Source organism: Mangifera indica, chromosome 8, assembly GCF_011075055.1.
Source record: "Mangifera indica cultivar Alphonso chromosome 8, CATAS_Mindica_2.1, whole genome shotgun sequence".
In the NCBI taxonomy this organism is placed as follows: Eukaryota; Viridiplantae; Streptophyta; class Magnoliopsida; order Sapindales; family Anacardiaceae; genus Mangifera; species Mangifera indica.
In genome coordinates, this window is record NC_058144.1 from 17,542,244 (window position 1) to 17,557,838 (window position 15,595).

A 15,595-nucleotide genomic window follows, 5' to 3' on the forward strand; every position below is an offset into this window, starting at 1 on the left:
TTGTGATTTTGTAATCTTTATCATGTAATGAACTCTTTTGTAAACCTCATTGAATACATATATGCAACTAGAATTTCATTTCTACTGTATGTGTTTACTATTATGTGTCTTGTTTGAAATGTGTTGTGCTTGCTATGTATAATGGCTGGAGAGAGAGTTAAGTGACTGTGAAGTGGAGAAGAAGGCTCGAGCACTGTAGATCGTTGTCCAGGTCTTCATCAGGGTGCTCTCCTTTCCAAGAGGTCTTTGTTTCCCTCTTACTGCCTATTTTAGAGTTTTGGCTTCCAATTAGTCTATGGGATGCCTCTTGCTTTTGGGAGGACTATTGTTGGCTTACCTGGCTTGCTTTCGTCTTCATTTCCTTTAGTTTGACTTGTTTTCTCTTGATTTTATCTTTGGCCTATTTTTTTATAGTTTTTAAAAGAAAAGCTAGTCTATCTTATTAGTTGTATCATTGGTACTTGTTTTTTAGTGCGATATGTTACTTTAGTTCTTTACTGTCTTTGTAATTTATGATTTAGACAGGTTTTAATTATTGGAATCTTTTAACTCTTTTTCTTTGTCTATAGATACTTAACCTTTAAAACAAAAATTAGTCCCTTAGTAGAAAAGTCATAATAATTAAAACCCACAATTATTTGATAAAATGAGGCCTAATTGAGAAGTAAAGGAGCGGTGAAACTGGAAGAACTATGACTTTCAGAAACTGAGATGAAACGAAGAAAAAAGATGAAAAAAAAAAAACATGTATAAGCGTAGGAACAATATTCAAAGTTGTAAAAAGAAACATGATTGAGCGCGTACCTTAGAGATAAAAGGGGTTTGAGGAGTGCGGAAGCTCTTCGAAAGTTGCAAAATAACGCTTTTGCCATCGTCGGTTGCTAAAAAAATTAACAGAGAACTTAAATGTTGCCCAAATTCCCTCTCAGATGGTGTGGTATGAAACCATGAATATAATTTAAATTTTTTAAATTATTTTCCAAAATTTTAAGTTTAATCCTAGAGACCAAAACCATTTTTTAGCCCAATAAGATATTGGGCCGGAAAGGCAGCCTAGAAAATAAAATAGATGTGATAGGGTACATCTCGCCTCCATCATGCTCATGTCTAAGCCAACGCCACTTCAAGCTTAGGGTTTCTACTTCTGCTTCTCGCTGTAAGTTCATCACCGCTTGATCTTAGCTCCCTTTTCTTCTGGGTTTTATATTTGTTTGCCTACAAAAATAGAGGAGCAGAAAAATAATAATAATAATAATAATAATAAACAATTCAAAGTTTTAAATTTTGGCCTCTGCTGCTGCTTTATCTTCATTGAATTTCATTTCTTGCTCTGTTTAAGCTGTTTCTTCTATATCAAATTCGCTTTAAATATTAACTTAGTTGCCTTTGTTTGCTTCATTTTTGTATTTTGTGCATCAATTAGTGCTGTTTTTTATTGTATTTATATGAGCCGGATCTTGTAAGTTCGGTTATGGACATTTTATTTTGTTTTTTTTTTTAAGTATAAGACAACAATGAGTACGAATATTCAATTTAATTTATTGTGTTTTAAAAAAGGATAGCTTTGCTTTAGGTAAAAGTAAGAATATTCAATTGGGTATTAAAAATGCCTTTTTTTTTTTAATCTCTGATTTTTTCCTTGACGCTCCGGCTTATTGTACCGTTTATCTATTTTATTTAATGGGTTCAATGCAATTTTTGTGTTTGTGTTTTTGATTGAAAGTAGAAAATGGGGTTGTTTGATTTTCCTATCCTGCTTGCAGATTTGCGATGGGTGAACAGCTTGTCTAGTGTTAGTTTGCTAGTGTAATGGAGAGCACGGCTAGTCAAGCTATTGATTTGGACGAAAATGAAAGGTATTTGCAAGTTGAAAGGTATGATGAGAATAAGTTGGCTGATGACAACAACCTTTCAAAAAATATTGTCTTATGTACAGGTGAAGTTGACAAGATCTTGGAGCAGTCTTTCCAAAGTTTACCCTCAGTAGGAGATGATGTAGAACCATATATTGGTATGGAGTTTAAGTCAAGAGATGATGCTAGAAAATTTTATGTTGCTTATGGCAGACGCACAGGTTTTACTGTACGGATCCATCATAATCGTCGCTCACGCATAAATAATATGGTAATTGGTCAAGATTTCGTTTGTTCTAAAGAAGGTTTTCGTGAAAAGAAATATATTTATCGGAAAGACAGAGTTCTTCCTCCACCACCTATAACTCGTGAAGGCTGTCATGCAATGTTAAGGCTAGCATTAAGAGAGGGAGATAAGTGGGTTGTCACCAAATTTATAAAAGAGCACAATCATGCACTGATGTCTCCTAGTAAAGTACCATTGCGAGGTTCTACAAAAAATTTGATTAGTGAGGTAAATTTTCTTTAGTCTTTTAGCTTGATAGAATGAAAATATATTTGAAATTTCATGCTTGTTACATGTGACCTGTGATTGGATTAGTGATGTTTAAATTGGGGGTCAAGAGCCACTGTTAAATCTTAATGATTGCTAGTTTCTTAGTGAGAAATTTTATGTATGATTGATTCCCATATGAATCATTTGTTACCAATTAAGGAATCCTAGGATAGGAAATTCCACTCAACCACATTTTACCAGTACTAAGCTTTTTAAAATTCTGAGTCCCAAGATCAACAGACTTACTCTTTGGTTGCCTCAGTATGCGATAGTGGATCTTTGACTTCAGCCTATGGTGTTAAAATGTAACTGTGGATCTAAAGGTTTAGCGCAAAAATGTCTCACAACCAAAGAATGCTAGAGTGATTTTTGATAACTACAACCTATGAAAGATAAATGTTGGATTATGATAATATCCTATCCTATTTTTTCAGATCGACACATTGTCTAGTGGACTAAAAGTATCTCAACTCATTTAGTGTTTGCATCTTTTTACCATATTTTTCGTTTCACCCAGATAGCCTCCTATATGATTTTAGTGTTTTACAGGATGAGAAGGAGCAGAGAATACAAGAATTGACCATAGAACTCAACAATGAGAGACAAAGATGTAAACGACGGTGTGCAGCATACCAGGAGCAGTTATGCATGGTGTTGAAGTTTGTTGAGGAACATACAGATCACATGTCTGACAGAGTTGAAGATATATTGAAGAAGATAAGAGAAGTTAAAGAAGATCAACTGGAGGATTCAGATTGCCCATATGTGTAGAGCACTTGTTAGCTAAGAGAAGTAGATACATTTATATAATTTTGTTGTCCAAATTCTAGGTGGATAGATGATTAGTTTACTTGAGGTGAGGAGTGTTAGGGGCCTCTCATGCTTATTTGTTTGATTGCATCATATAACATTCCATTTGCAATAAAAATGTTGTTTTGTCTGAAGTATGGGAGGAGTGATGCCATAAATGATTCCATTGCATTTGCAGCATCCTCTTCACAATGTCTAAAGTGTGGGAGGAAAGATAATATAATAATTATAAATAAGAATGAATTAATAAAATAGGTTGCGATGAATAAGGATATGAAAAATAATGAATATATATATATATCATTAATATAAAATGACATAAGAGAGCTTCACCAATTAATTCTATTTCCAATAAGAAAGAAAATAAATTAAATATATAATCATAATGCAGCAAATCCGCCACCTTTCATCATCTGTTTAAACTCAGCAAAATCCACCATTCCATCTCCATCAACATCCACTTTTTCTATCATTCTCTTACAATCTTCTAGGGTTCTTCCTTGTTGGAGCCCCAATGAAGCCAGAACCGATCTCAGTTCATTCATTGTTATAAACCCATCTCCATTCTGATCAAACACATTGAATGCTTCCTTCACGTCTTCCTCCTCCTCTTTCTCATTCATTATCGTTTGATACAATTCTCCGAACTCATCAATGTCCACGAACCCATCTCCATTCACGTCTATTTTATCCATCATTTGTATCAATTCTCCATCCGGAATAAATATCCTCAAGTTTTCTAACCATTTTCTCAGCTCCTTCTTCGATATTTTCCCATCTCCATTCCTATCAAACATTTGAAAAACTCTGCGGACTTCTGTACTGTCCATGGTAAAATTAATATATATGAGCTGATTAAAAACAAGACTGAGAAGTAAAGTTTGATGTGTTTTATATAGAAGAGAAAGGGAGAGGAGATGGTGATGGAATTGGATTGTCAGCAATGAAGACGGTTGAAAAAGATAAGTGAATGAACTAATTAACAAGCTGGATAAAATTTTGAGTGGTGTTCAACATACAGAATAATTGGTTAATCAAGTTTTATGTAAAGGAGTTTTCTAATTTTAGCGTTTGTTTGTTCAGCGTGTCTTAAAATGTGATTGGAGGAATTTTTCATTTTCGTGGTTGTACTTTTGTTGATTACGTAATTTTCGAGCTTGAAAGTTTCACGCGGAGACTTTGAAACTACATAGTTTTAACAATAATGACTTGAAGTTATTACAATATGGAAGTCTAATGTAAAACTCCGCTTAATATAAACTCAAAACAAAATTGTCATCGCAAAAGATTCCTTTCATGCTTCTCCTCCTCAGTGGACCACTATCTCTCTCGAAGCCACAACACTCGTCTTCTACCTACAAAAGCACAGTGTAATACTCATATGTGCATAGCGAGATTATTTTAGTAATCTTCACTGAGTGTAAATTTATTTAAATGGGGAACATGTGATACTGTGTTTAAGTTATAGTATATGAGAAATAAGGCATTAAACGATCATTCTAGGCGAAGGAATAAAAAGTTTAGTTCAAAAAATATCCTAAAGATAGTTTATGCATTGTTTTTGCTTTCCTATTGATTAAAGAATCTAATGTGCACTTTCTTGAGAACAGAAAAATTGAACTCAAAGAGGACTATGAAGAACCTTTGACCAAGAATGCTCAAATGGATGTGTCCACTCAGGAAACTTTAAAAGCTGATACAACAGTTCTATTTCATAAAGTTTCTAGAGTTTCTAAATCCTCTAAAAACAAATATATTTCCTCACTAAAAGGATTTTGAATCTTTCATTATAGGAAAAGTTGATTATGGAGATGATCTTAGAAGTTATGAAAAAGTGATATTCGATATCAACTTTCGAAAATGGTTAGAAACAATGTAGTTTGAGTTATAATCCATGTATCTAGATAGAAAGGTAGAAGACTTATAAAGCTAAAATGGTTGCAAATGGTTATACTAAAAAAAATGGATTGGACTGTGAGGATACCTTTTCATTAGTAGTTATAATTAAAGTCTATCATAATACTGATGGCTAAATCAGAAAATTATAATTATGAAATTTAGTTTATGGATGTTCCTCAACAATTTGTAGGTTTTGTATCAAATGTTGAAAAACATAATGTAAGAAAATTACATAGATTAATTTATGGATTCAAATAGGCTTCTAGGAGCTGAAACATTTGTTTTTATGAAATAATCAAATCACTTGATTCTATAAAGAATCCAGATGAGCTGTGTATAAAAATATGAAAGATAATGTGATGGTTTTTCTCATATTGTATGTGGATGATATACTAATAACGGGAAATGACATTGACATAATGACAAAAGTCAAAACACGGTTGTCAAGAACTTTCTAAATGAAAGATTTTGGAAAAACTACATATATCCTAGGAATTCACATCTATAGGGATAGAGAGAAAGGACAAAAGGCTTATCTCAAATGATATACATAGAAAAGATGTTAAAATGGTTCAACATGCAGTACTCCAAAAGAGTTCATTTACCCTACAGTCATGAAGTTCATCTTTCAAAAGAGACAGGCCCTAAAATTGATCAAAAGCAAAATGGATGCATAACATACCTTATACCTTAGTCATATGTTAAGTCTAATGTATGCTATGCTATGTACTAACCTAATATTGCATATGTTGTAAGTGCTACAAGAAGATATCAATCCAACCTAGATGAAAGCGTTAGGTAATAGTGAAGACAATCTTGAGTACTTGAGAAAGACTAAGGATTTAATTAAGTCATGGAGGTTTATAATTGATAAACTAGGGATACTCAAATATGATTTTCTATTAGATGTAGATATATAAACTTTAAATCAGGTTTCATTTTCATTTTTAATAAGGGATTTGTTAGTTAAAAAATTTTCAAACAATCAATATAGTTAACTTTGCCATAGAAGCTAAACATGTTATTGCTTCAAAAGTAGCAAAGGAAGTTGTATGAATGTGCAAGTTCGTGATTGAACTTAGTGTAACACCTCCCTTCTAAAAGTACTACCCTCTAAAGGGAAGCGTCATTTACGTTGATTATTAGAACATGCATTCACTTAAATTTCTCAACTGTTACATACATACCTACACTAATATTAAATCATAAACCTCATATCATAACCTTGATTCATTAAATATGAGCTAAAACGCTAAAAGGATGTCATGACCCAAACACTACAATTCCCAAGGAAAATTAAAAACCAACACCAAGTTAATACGTGAAACTAAAATATCCAAATACATCAAAACATAAAGACATAAAATGACAACATTAACTATCATCTTGTCTTGCTCAGTCCTTGCAGTTGGACCAGATGATCTCTCTTGATTCCCAATCCCATGATTTTTTACAATCACCAAAATCATAGACATGGATAAGGATAAGACGACATCTTTATTCACCATGCAACCAAATGCAAGGGATAATTTGGGATAGGCTTAGATAAATCTAATCCTATATTTTCTGACATGCATTCCTAACCTTTTAGGATTATTTCACTTTAGTCCCTAACTACCATAAAATATACTTTTGGGCCCAAAAACCATTATAAGTCTCAAAATCCTTTATTCAAAATTTAGATAAGATCTAATTTGGATAATCGTATGCTTCCAAAGTTTGATAAACTTTTTTTGTGTGTGACATATATACTCTCTGCTAGATGGGTAGTGATTGTATCATGTTAGGATTTCGACCCGACATCCATTCAGACAAAGACTAAGATTGGTTTTTAGCAAAACATCATGACCACACGATTAATAGAATGTTGACATTTAACTTCTTAACTTATTAATGTAACACCCTGCCTCGAATATCCTATCCTTCAAGGTAAAGTATTACTAAAATCTCTATATACATGAATGTCATCTAGATTTAAAATTAGTACTTTTTAATTCAAGCATGCATAAATCTAAAAAATGTCTAGATATCATCTCACAGTCTTTGATAAATAATAATAAATAATAAGCCATTAACCACAGAATAATCCCCAAACATAATAAATATATCTCAAAAACAATAGTCTATGCACTAGAACATAAATCAAATCCATCAGAGTCATGTTAGATCATAATCGTGACTATCTATGCCTATGAGTCTATCTCTTGCATACTGCTCTATCACTAAGTTGTTATCTTGTCGTCGTTATCAACTCTAATCCTGTCACTTGTAAAATGCAAAGGAATGAGATGAATATAAAACTTAGTAAGTAGGGTTGATCATCTCTGTAGTATCCAATATTTTATTGTTATTACTTATTATTATTATCATCTTAGTATCATTTTTTAAAAGATCATAAATGTTGTTTGGGATTAGGATTAAAGATGTGATATAATTTGAATATTAAAGATATGGGATAAGTTTAAATTTTGAAACAGATGAGATAAAATTTTAATATTAAATATAAGAGTTATCTCAACTTCCATTCCAAGGGAATAGATATATTTTAAATATTAAGATTTGAGATAAGGATTTTAATTACCTCATTTTCTATTTGGAAGAAGATTTGAATAGTAAGGATAAGGTTAAGATCTTAATTATGATAAGATATATTTCAATATTTGGGGATTACGAGTCACAAAATTATATACTCGTTGATATCATACGATAAAATTTTTAGTCAATCTTAACTTACACTCTTAAAAAACAATGAGAGATTATGATTATTAGCAATAAAGAAGGCAAAAACTTTGCTAGAATTTTAAATTACTATTTTATAGTATTGTTAAAATTTAAAAAAAAAAAATTAAGATGTCATAGAATACTGTTAACCCTTTTATAATTTTTTCATAATTTTATAAGTTATAAAAATTTCATAAAGTTTGCTAGAATTTTAAAGTGTTAAACTTGGAAAACTTTTTGTAGTGTTTGTGATTTCTGAAAGAAACTATTTTTATAGAGTTTTCTAAGTCATTTTCAATTTGAACATTTTTTATATATAAATTAATATACATAGTTCTATTTTGAAAATTTTCATAATTTTACAAGTTATATATATTTTATTAAAAATATTATAGGATTGAAAGTTAAACCTTATTTATTTATTTATTTTGCAATGTTGGTGGCTTGTGAAAGAAACAAGTTCTAGAGAGTTTTTAAAATCATCTTTAAGTTGAACATTTTTTATTTAAGCCATATTATATTTAGTTTAATTCTGAAAAATTTCGTAATTTTATAACTTATATAAAATCTATTAAAAGTACTAGAAGTTTGAACTTTCAAATATGAAAAATGGCTAGCAGTGTTCATGATTAGTGGAAGAAAAATATTTTAGACAAGTTTTTATACCCGTTTTAAGTTAAATATGTTTTTTTAGTGAACCACTTATTTGTCTTATTTGACACTGCTAAGTTTCTTAATATTTCAATTGGTATAGAAATTTATAAAATGTATGGAACAAAAGAGGCAAAGAGTATGAAAGAAAAAATCGTGCTAACAGAAAGTATGTAAGAGAAAGACTTGCAACAGCAAAGACTATTGCTTCTTTTCTTGTTCTCAGTCATCTAAGAACCATTTTCTCTTTGTATCTCTAAATCACTTTCTTAGTTCTTTCATACTCTCAGTTCACATAAGCATCTTACATCAAAGTTTTTTTTTTAAATATTTCTAGTGAACTCGAGTAAAAAATCAAGCCACAAATTTAAACATTAAATTTGAGTTATGGTTCGAGTTACAAACTTGAGTCATAAATTCAAGTTACAAATTTGAATCAAGCTATGAATCTTTTATTTTTCTTTTGAGTCAAATTTAAACCTTCATTCATATTAGCTTGATGAACTTGAGCTAAACTCAAACTATCTCTAAAATTGTTTGAATTGAACTCAAGCTAACCTATATTTGGGTTTGATTTGGTTTGAATCCATACCTAGTTGGTTGGTGTCAAACTATATCAATCCTTACACATGACTGTCTAGTGGCCTTAAATCTAAGGATCATATGTACCTCCGTTACTAAAAAGATATATTCCATAGATACTAGAACAACCATCCATATAAAATACTCTTGAAAAGTTTGTCTGATGAACATGTCTATAACGTGCACCCTAGTGTTGCACCAAGCTATCAACAAACAACTTTAACACGTGAGAACTATCACTATCATCCAATAAGTTGTTCAACACTATGATAATTCTATCACTATTACCCATGCCCTTGGTCATAGTGATATTAAAGCCATGAGCATTTTAAAAAATAGTCATCAAATATGCTCATAGGGCTCTCATTCATTATCAGGTGTCATGCACTAATCATCTCATCATGATTAGATCAATTATCTAACTTGTAAAACAATAAAAGATAATGAAATGTCATATTTATTAATTAAAATGTCAAAGATTACATAAAATATAAACAATTAGCTATAGGACACTACCTTAACATCTGGGATACCGAAAAACATTCAAGATGTTAAGGTTAGTGCCCTAGAGCCAATTTTCATGATGATACAAGTTTATTAATGAAAGTCATGTCTATAATTTATTATGACATTCTTTGTCCATAAAACATATTAATATATGCTCAAATAAATATCTTAAGAATAGTTGAACAGTGATGAGAGAATCAATGCTTGATGCCTAATCGTGAGTACTCTATGTGCATAATGAGTGACTGTTTTTAAAACATCTATGACCATGATATTACCATGACCGAGGGCATAAGTAATAGTGACATATTTATCATAGTATTGAATGACTTCATCAAACGATGATGACAGTTCCACATGCCAAAGTTGTTTATTGACAACTTAGTATAACACATGAGTGCATATTATAAACATGTTCACTAGATGGATCCATTAAGAGGATTCTATATGGATAATTGCTTTAGTATCTATGGAATATAGTCTTTTACTAAATGAACGTACATGTGTTCCTTAAACTTGTAGTCACTAAACCGTTTTATATAAAGATCGATATGGTTTGATACCAGATTAATGTTGTTTGACTAGAGGATTACTAGATATATTAATAAAAGATTTACCACTCTCAAACACAGGAGCTGATATCACAGTTAGGGCCTATTAGTGGATGTTAATGACTAATTAAATCTGTACCTATAGTGGGATTGAGTTGATACTCGATTCAATATTATCCGATTATTAAGAGAAATCAATCTATGTAATTCAAGATTCCCTAAGGGAGACACTTAATCTATACATTAGCCTTTAAGGGATATTGTATGACGAAATGATCAAATTATATGAGTAACTGTATCATTAACAAGTTAAGAAAGTATCATGCTAAACTCTACCAGTCAGATGATCATAATGTCTTATTAGAGGCTAATCTTGATCTTTGTTTTAATAGATTTCAAGTCGAAAGTCTGACACAAATCTAAATACTATCGACTTAGTAGTGAGCCTATAGGTCATATACAAAAGGAGCTAATAAACTCTAGGGGCATGAGGATTGCCCAAATTGGATTTGGTTTGGATTTTAAATGGAGAATTTAGAGCCTTGGAAATATCAATAGACTCAAAGTATATTTTATTGTACTTTAGGACCTTAGTGTAATAATCTTGAGTAGCTAGGGTGTATGTGAGAGTTGGCTGGATTGAGTCTAATTAACTTAAGTCCACATCTCTTAATTTGAAATTCAAAATTAGGATGATGATAGAATTTTATCATATATCAATTAATTCCATATTCCTATTATTTTGGGTTGATTATCAAAAATCATGGGAAAACAATTAAAGGGAATTAATACACATTAATGCATTGACCAAAGTGTAACTTTTGTGAGTTGTGTATGTGCATGCATGGGTGGGGCAATTCCCACCCAAACGGTGTCCACTTAGGACACCTATGTATTTCAAGTGAGCAAGGAAAAGTTTTTCAGGACATGTTCAAGTCTCAAACTTGTCAAATCTATTGTGTATATATATGTATGCCTCTCATATTAAAAATACACTTAATATACACACAACCCTAGCCACCAAAGAGACTTTCCTTCCCTTTCATCACAAAGTTGTCCTTGGGTACTAGCAAGGTTGGAGCATAATCAAGTCTCCATTGTTTCTGCTTGGTTCTAAAAGCATGACTTCTCTTAATTAGAGAAAGACGAAGAAGTTGCCTACGTAGGTATATTTCATTAACTTATGGGTGTTATAACATGTTTGTGAATTATTTATACTACGAGGATGATCCAGAATAGGGTTTTGTGGTATGATTGTGTTAGTTTGGGTATAACAATTTATTGAAATTTTAAATTGTTATTCTGCTGCCTAAGGCCGAAAAATCCTTACACAATAGTAGACCATACCTATATGAAAATCTAGTTCAAATTAGGAACTCTAGTTTAGTTAATTTGTGTTTACACCTACTTAGAGAATGTTGTCACACTTACGCATTCCTTTGTCTTTGGTTTTACATGTAGACAAGATAAGTAACAGGGCATGTGGGAGCCAGTGGTCCAACTAGAAAAGAAGGGTGTTACATATCAAATATCTAAGGATCAAAATCTAAAGTTCATAGGCACACCTAATTAGGAAGACGAAACAAGAGACAACATCTAATTAATAATTAGAGATATAAAGAAGGGGAAACTAGTCTAATTTGAAGCTAAACAGTCTCATCTTAAATACTCAACCAAAGATAAAGAGACAACATCCAATATAAAAGAAGAAAAGAAAGAATAGACAAAAAAACACTTGTAACACCCTTTTTCAAATATATACCCTTATCTAGAATATGTACCCGAAGAGACTTATTACCTTAAAACGTCTCAAAACATTTATAACAATAAAATAAATGTGCGGTATTCATTTAAAATTCCCACAATCCCCAAAATTGTACTTAATAAAAATGAAATCATTATAAATATTATTTAAATCCAGTGTCTAAAAGAAAACCCAGTGTAAAAACAAATACAAAAACGAGTCCAATGCAAACACAATAAACATGGTCCACATAGGTGAATGACCAAAATGCCCTTTGCTCATGCAACATTTTGAGCTAACCTACTAGCTTCGCTACTGCCCTGCTACTCAACAATCTTACTTGTAAAATCACAAAGGAACACAATAAGTGAAACACACATAGTAAATAGGTGACCTCTGAGTCCCGTGCATATAACAATAAACTAATATTATAAATCAAGGTATTTCGTGTCCTATTTAGTTGTGGTATTCCAAATGTTACAATAATATCCCATATGCCCATCCAAATATCTTGACACCCTGTGGCCCAAAACTCAAATTTCTATGTCATCCCTAATGACCAATACCAAACAATATATATTAGTGTATCAGATGTCTGGTGAAAGCACATGACATCTTAGATGCATATATATGGTATACCCTGTATACATGTCGATTGAAATCACACTGAATAGCCTTGAAGCTTTCATAGCCACTCTACACAAAGCTAAGTGGCAAGACCACACTGCATATAACTCAGTGGTAGGTCGTACTACATATAACTCAATAATAGGTCACACTGTATATAGCTTAGTGATAAGTCACACTGCATATAGCTTGGTAACTGAAATAACTACATTGCACACAACTGGTGGTGAGAATAAGATTATACATTTGATTATTACTTAGAATCGCTCTAATCTAGGTTTGTGTCGTGTTTCATAAAATCGAGTACACCTATAACAATCCTTATCCAACACTACCTTCCTTAGGGCCTCATTGTTGGTTTTCCTCATTTTCATCCATCATAAGGGTAAAATGGTCATTACTAGAGTTATACATAAGCATTACTAACTCTTTATTTCTTCTTTTAAAAATCCCTAATTGTATATGAGGTTATCTCTTCCATATAAAAGGTGTATGAATCCTACCTATACGACCACACAAGGAGCTAATGCAATTCAGTGTGGTAGACATGACTATGTGTCCCATACCATACGGGTGTGTATTTATTCTTATATTAACACACCATGGTTGAAACCTAAGATGGGAACTATTTTCCTAATTATACACGGTCATGTATATAGACATACATGAACATGTAACATGATTTTTAAAGGTTACGAACTTAGATTCGTTTATATTTCCCAACCAACCGAAAAATCACACATGAATTTACTGATTCCCCACAACTTTCCAAGTATCCATAATATTTCTCCTCTCAAATACACAACAAAACAATCTTGAAAATCATGTAAAAGCATTGCAAAACTTACTTAGTCCTCTAGGTAACATACAATTCATTAACTAATTTCCCAATTCATAACAATTACAACTAGGGTTGGATTCGAGCCGAATCAAGCTCGATTTGATTTGTAGTAGCCAAGCTCGAGCTCATCGAGCTCACTGCAAGTAAGCTCGAGTTCGATTCAAGCTTGAGCTTTAACTAACTCATTATTAAAATGATGTCATTTTAATACATATTAGTCAAAACGATGTCATTTATATTAAAATTTTTAGTTTGCGAGTTTGATGAGTAACTCAAGCTCGTTTGGGGTTAGCTCGTTTTAGGCTCATTCGAGCCGAGCTCGAGCTCGGTTCGAATCCAATCCTAATCACAACCATCATCAATAATCAACAATAATCTCATCAACAAAAGTCTAACCAAATTTTATTCTCATCATTAGGTGGTCATTATACCCAAACAATGATTCACAAGAATCCACTTATAGATACTGTGTCATGATGAAGTCTGTCGATAATACAATATAAATAAAATCATCAACATACATTATTCAACAATAACATAGTTCATTTGAGCCATTCTAATTAATTAGGTATCATTATCACAACTAGCAATTCGAGGACAGAAATAGAAAGTTGATCACCAACTTACCTTTCTTTCGAGGAAGCTTAACAAGTCTTCATGTAGCAAAGACTTAACCTTTAAAGATCTACATGTTCCTTGGCCTCAAGAACTCAAAGATCTTTTTCTATGAGGTCTTCTATGAAAATGGTGCGAATAATCCAACCAAATGCGTTTGAGATCTTTTTATTTTTTTGTTGAAAATCGCGATACATAGTCTTGTACTCTTCATATATAGGTATATATGTCGTTACCTATTAATGACAGTTTTTAAAATCACCATAAAACTGATCCTTATCCAAAATTCAAACACATTAACCATACACAGGTGAACAAAAACAATATCATACCAAATTAGGGGTTACTAGATGAACTCCAAAAATCAAATAAACCCATTTTGGATAACCATTAAAAAGGCAAGGAAATGATCAAACTTACCTCATAAACTATTAAGGAAGGGTAATGTGATTGTCGGGCATTGGAACTACAAGAATGGAGTTGCCAGTTATGAGTTTTCAATTTGCTATCTTCGGTGAGTGATTGCATTTGCTTAGAAAAGAAAATTTTCATTGCTTTTGTTTTAGATTATAACACTAGGGGCAAAATTGGTAAACGGTATTTGATTTGCTTAGAAAAGTAATTCCTCACTGTTTTGGCCTAAAAAGGTTTAAATGGTGTTTATTTTTTTTTTTGGGTTTTGCTATTATCCCTATTTGATGAGTTTCTATTTTCTTGTCAATTAGGTCTTCCTTGGGTAAAGAATAAAGCACTTCTATAAATGTCTGTGTAGATTACTTGTTGATTGTAGTGTTGTCAAATAATTACTAAAAATTGTTTTAAATTGACTTTGGAATCATCTAACTCACATGGAATGCTTGTTAGGAAAATAGATATAATAAAATTTTAGATCAGAGAGTTTACAGGATTAGAAATTTCTATTGAGTCAAAAGAAACACGGGAGTTGGATTACTCCTCAATCACTCTCAAATATAGAAGAGAAAATTTTGATGATAGAATGATTCACAAGTGAAGGCAACCTATCCTATTTATATTGCAAGGCGGTGCAAGTGAATTTGATGATAAATTTCTTCAAAAGTCGGCTTGCCTGTAGAGGTAACTTCGCTGGCTCATTTTTCGGCTATTTCCTCACTTGACATTTGGCCATGTAACTCGAAGAGTAGTGGCACCTTGAATAACCAATATATATTTTTAAATAGTATCAAATATTTATTATATTTTTTAAATATAAAATATAATTTCAAATATGTTGATTAAATAATTAATATTTTATTACATAGACAAACAAAAAACCAATTACACATTGTTAGTTTCAAATAGTTACTTCGATTTAATAGATTTACTAAATTTGAAAATAAGTCAATATTTATATATAGACTAAATTGAATTATAAAACAATATTAGATTATAGAGTAATTCATGGTTCAATCAATCGAATTGAATGATCTAATTCGATTTTAAAAATACCACTTAAAAGCGCCATCTAAAGAGATGGATAAACTTGGAACCCAGTCAGTATGATTTAGTGATGTAAAGATTAAAGTACATTTACATTAGATGACACTGATTACAATCTGCTTTGCAAGTAAAGTCTTAACAATGTAATGCCTATTGCCAAAATTAAACTGAGTTTTTTCT

At 31.5% G+C, this 15,595-nt stretch overlaps 2 protein-coding genes across 4 annotated transcripts; one reads left to right on the top strand and one right to left on the bottom strand.

Annotated features, from left to right (window-relative positions):
- The first annotated feature begins 1,072 nt into the window (after positions 1–1,072).
- LOC123222508 (protein FAR1-RELATED SEQUENCE 5-like) lies at positions 1,073–3,353 on the top strand. 3 transcript variants are annotated; one of them, XM_044645329.1, is made up of 4 exons: positions 1,111–1,156; positions 1,764–1,856; positions 1,937–2,367; positions 2,959–3,353. In XM_044645329.1, the coding sequence occupies exons 2-4, from the start codon at positions 1,850–1,852 to the stop codon at positions 3,178–3,180; spliced, it is 660 nt and encodes a 219-aa protein (XP_044501264.1). In that variant the 5' UTR covers positions 1,111–1,156; positions 1,764–1,849; the 3' UTR covers positions 3,181–3,353. The 3 variants fall into 3 exon arrangements, with proteins under 3 accessions (XP_044501263.1, XP_044501265.1, XP_044501264.1); XM_044645328.1 differs by having other exon boundaries at positions 1,073–1,156; positions 1,764–2,367; XM_044645330.1 differs by having other exon boundaries at positions 1,073–1,156; positions 1,764–2,367; positions 2,949–3,127.
- Positions 3,354–3,578: 225 nt separating this feature from the next.
- Positions 3,579–4,211, bottom strand: LOC123224532 (calmodulin-like protein 3). The gene has a single exon (XM_044648247.1). It carries the CDS (start codon positions 4,047–4,049, stop codon positions 3,600–3,602), a length of 450 nt encoding a protein of 149 aa, XP_044504182.1. The 5' UTR covers positions 4,050–4,211; the 3' UTR covers positions 3,579–3,599.
- Between the last annotated feature and the right edge of the window lie 11,384 nt (positions 4,212–15,595).

What these genes read in the sequence shown, in the direction of transcription:
- LOC123222508 (XM_044645328.1), top strand. Translation starts at nt 1,810, where the DNA reads ATGGAGAGCACGGCTAGTCAAGCTATTGATTTGGACGAAAATGAAAGG. An exon ending in CAAAAAATTTGATTAGTGAG is followed by an intron (nt 2,368 to 2,958) that starts GTAAATTTTCTT and finishes AGTGTTTTACAG; the next exon opens with GATGAGAAGGAGCAGAGAAT.
- LOC123224532 (XM_044648247.1), bottom strand. Translation starts at nt 4,049, where the DNA reads ATGGACAGTACAGAAGTCCGCAGAGTTTTTCAAATGTTTGATAGGAAT.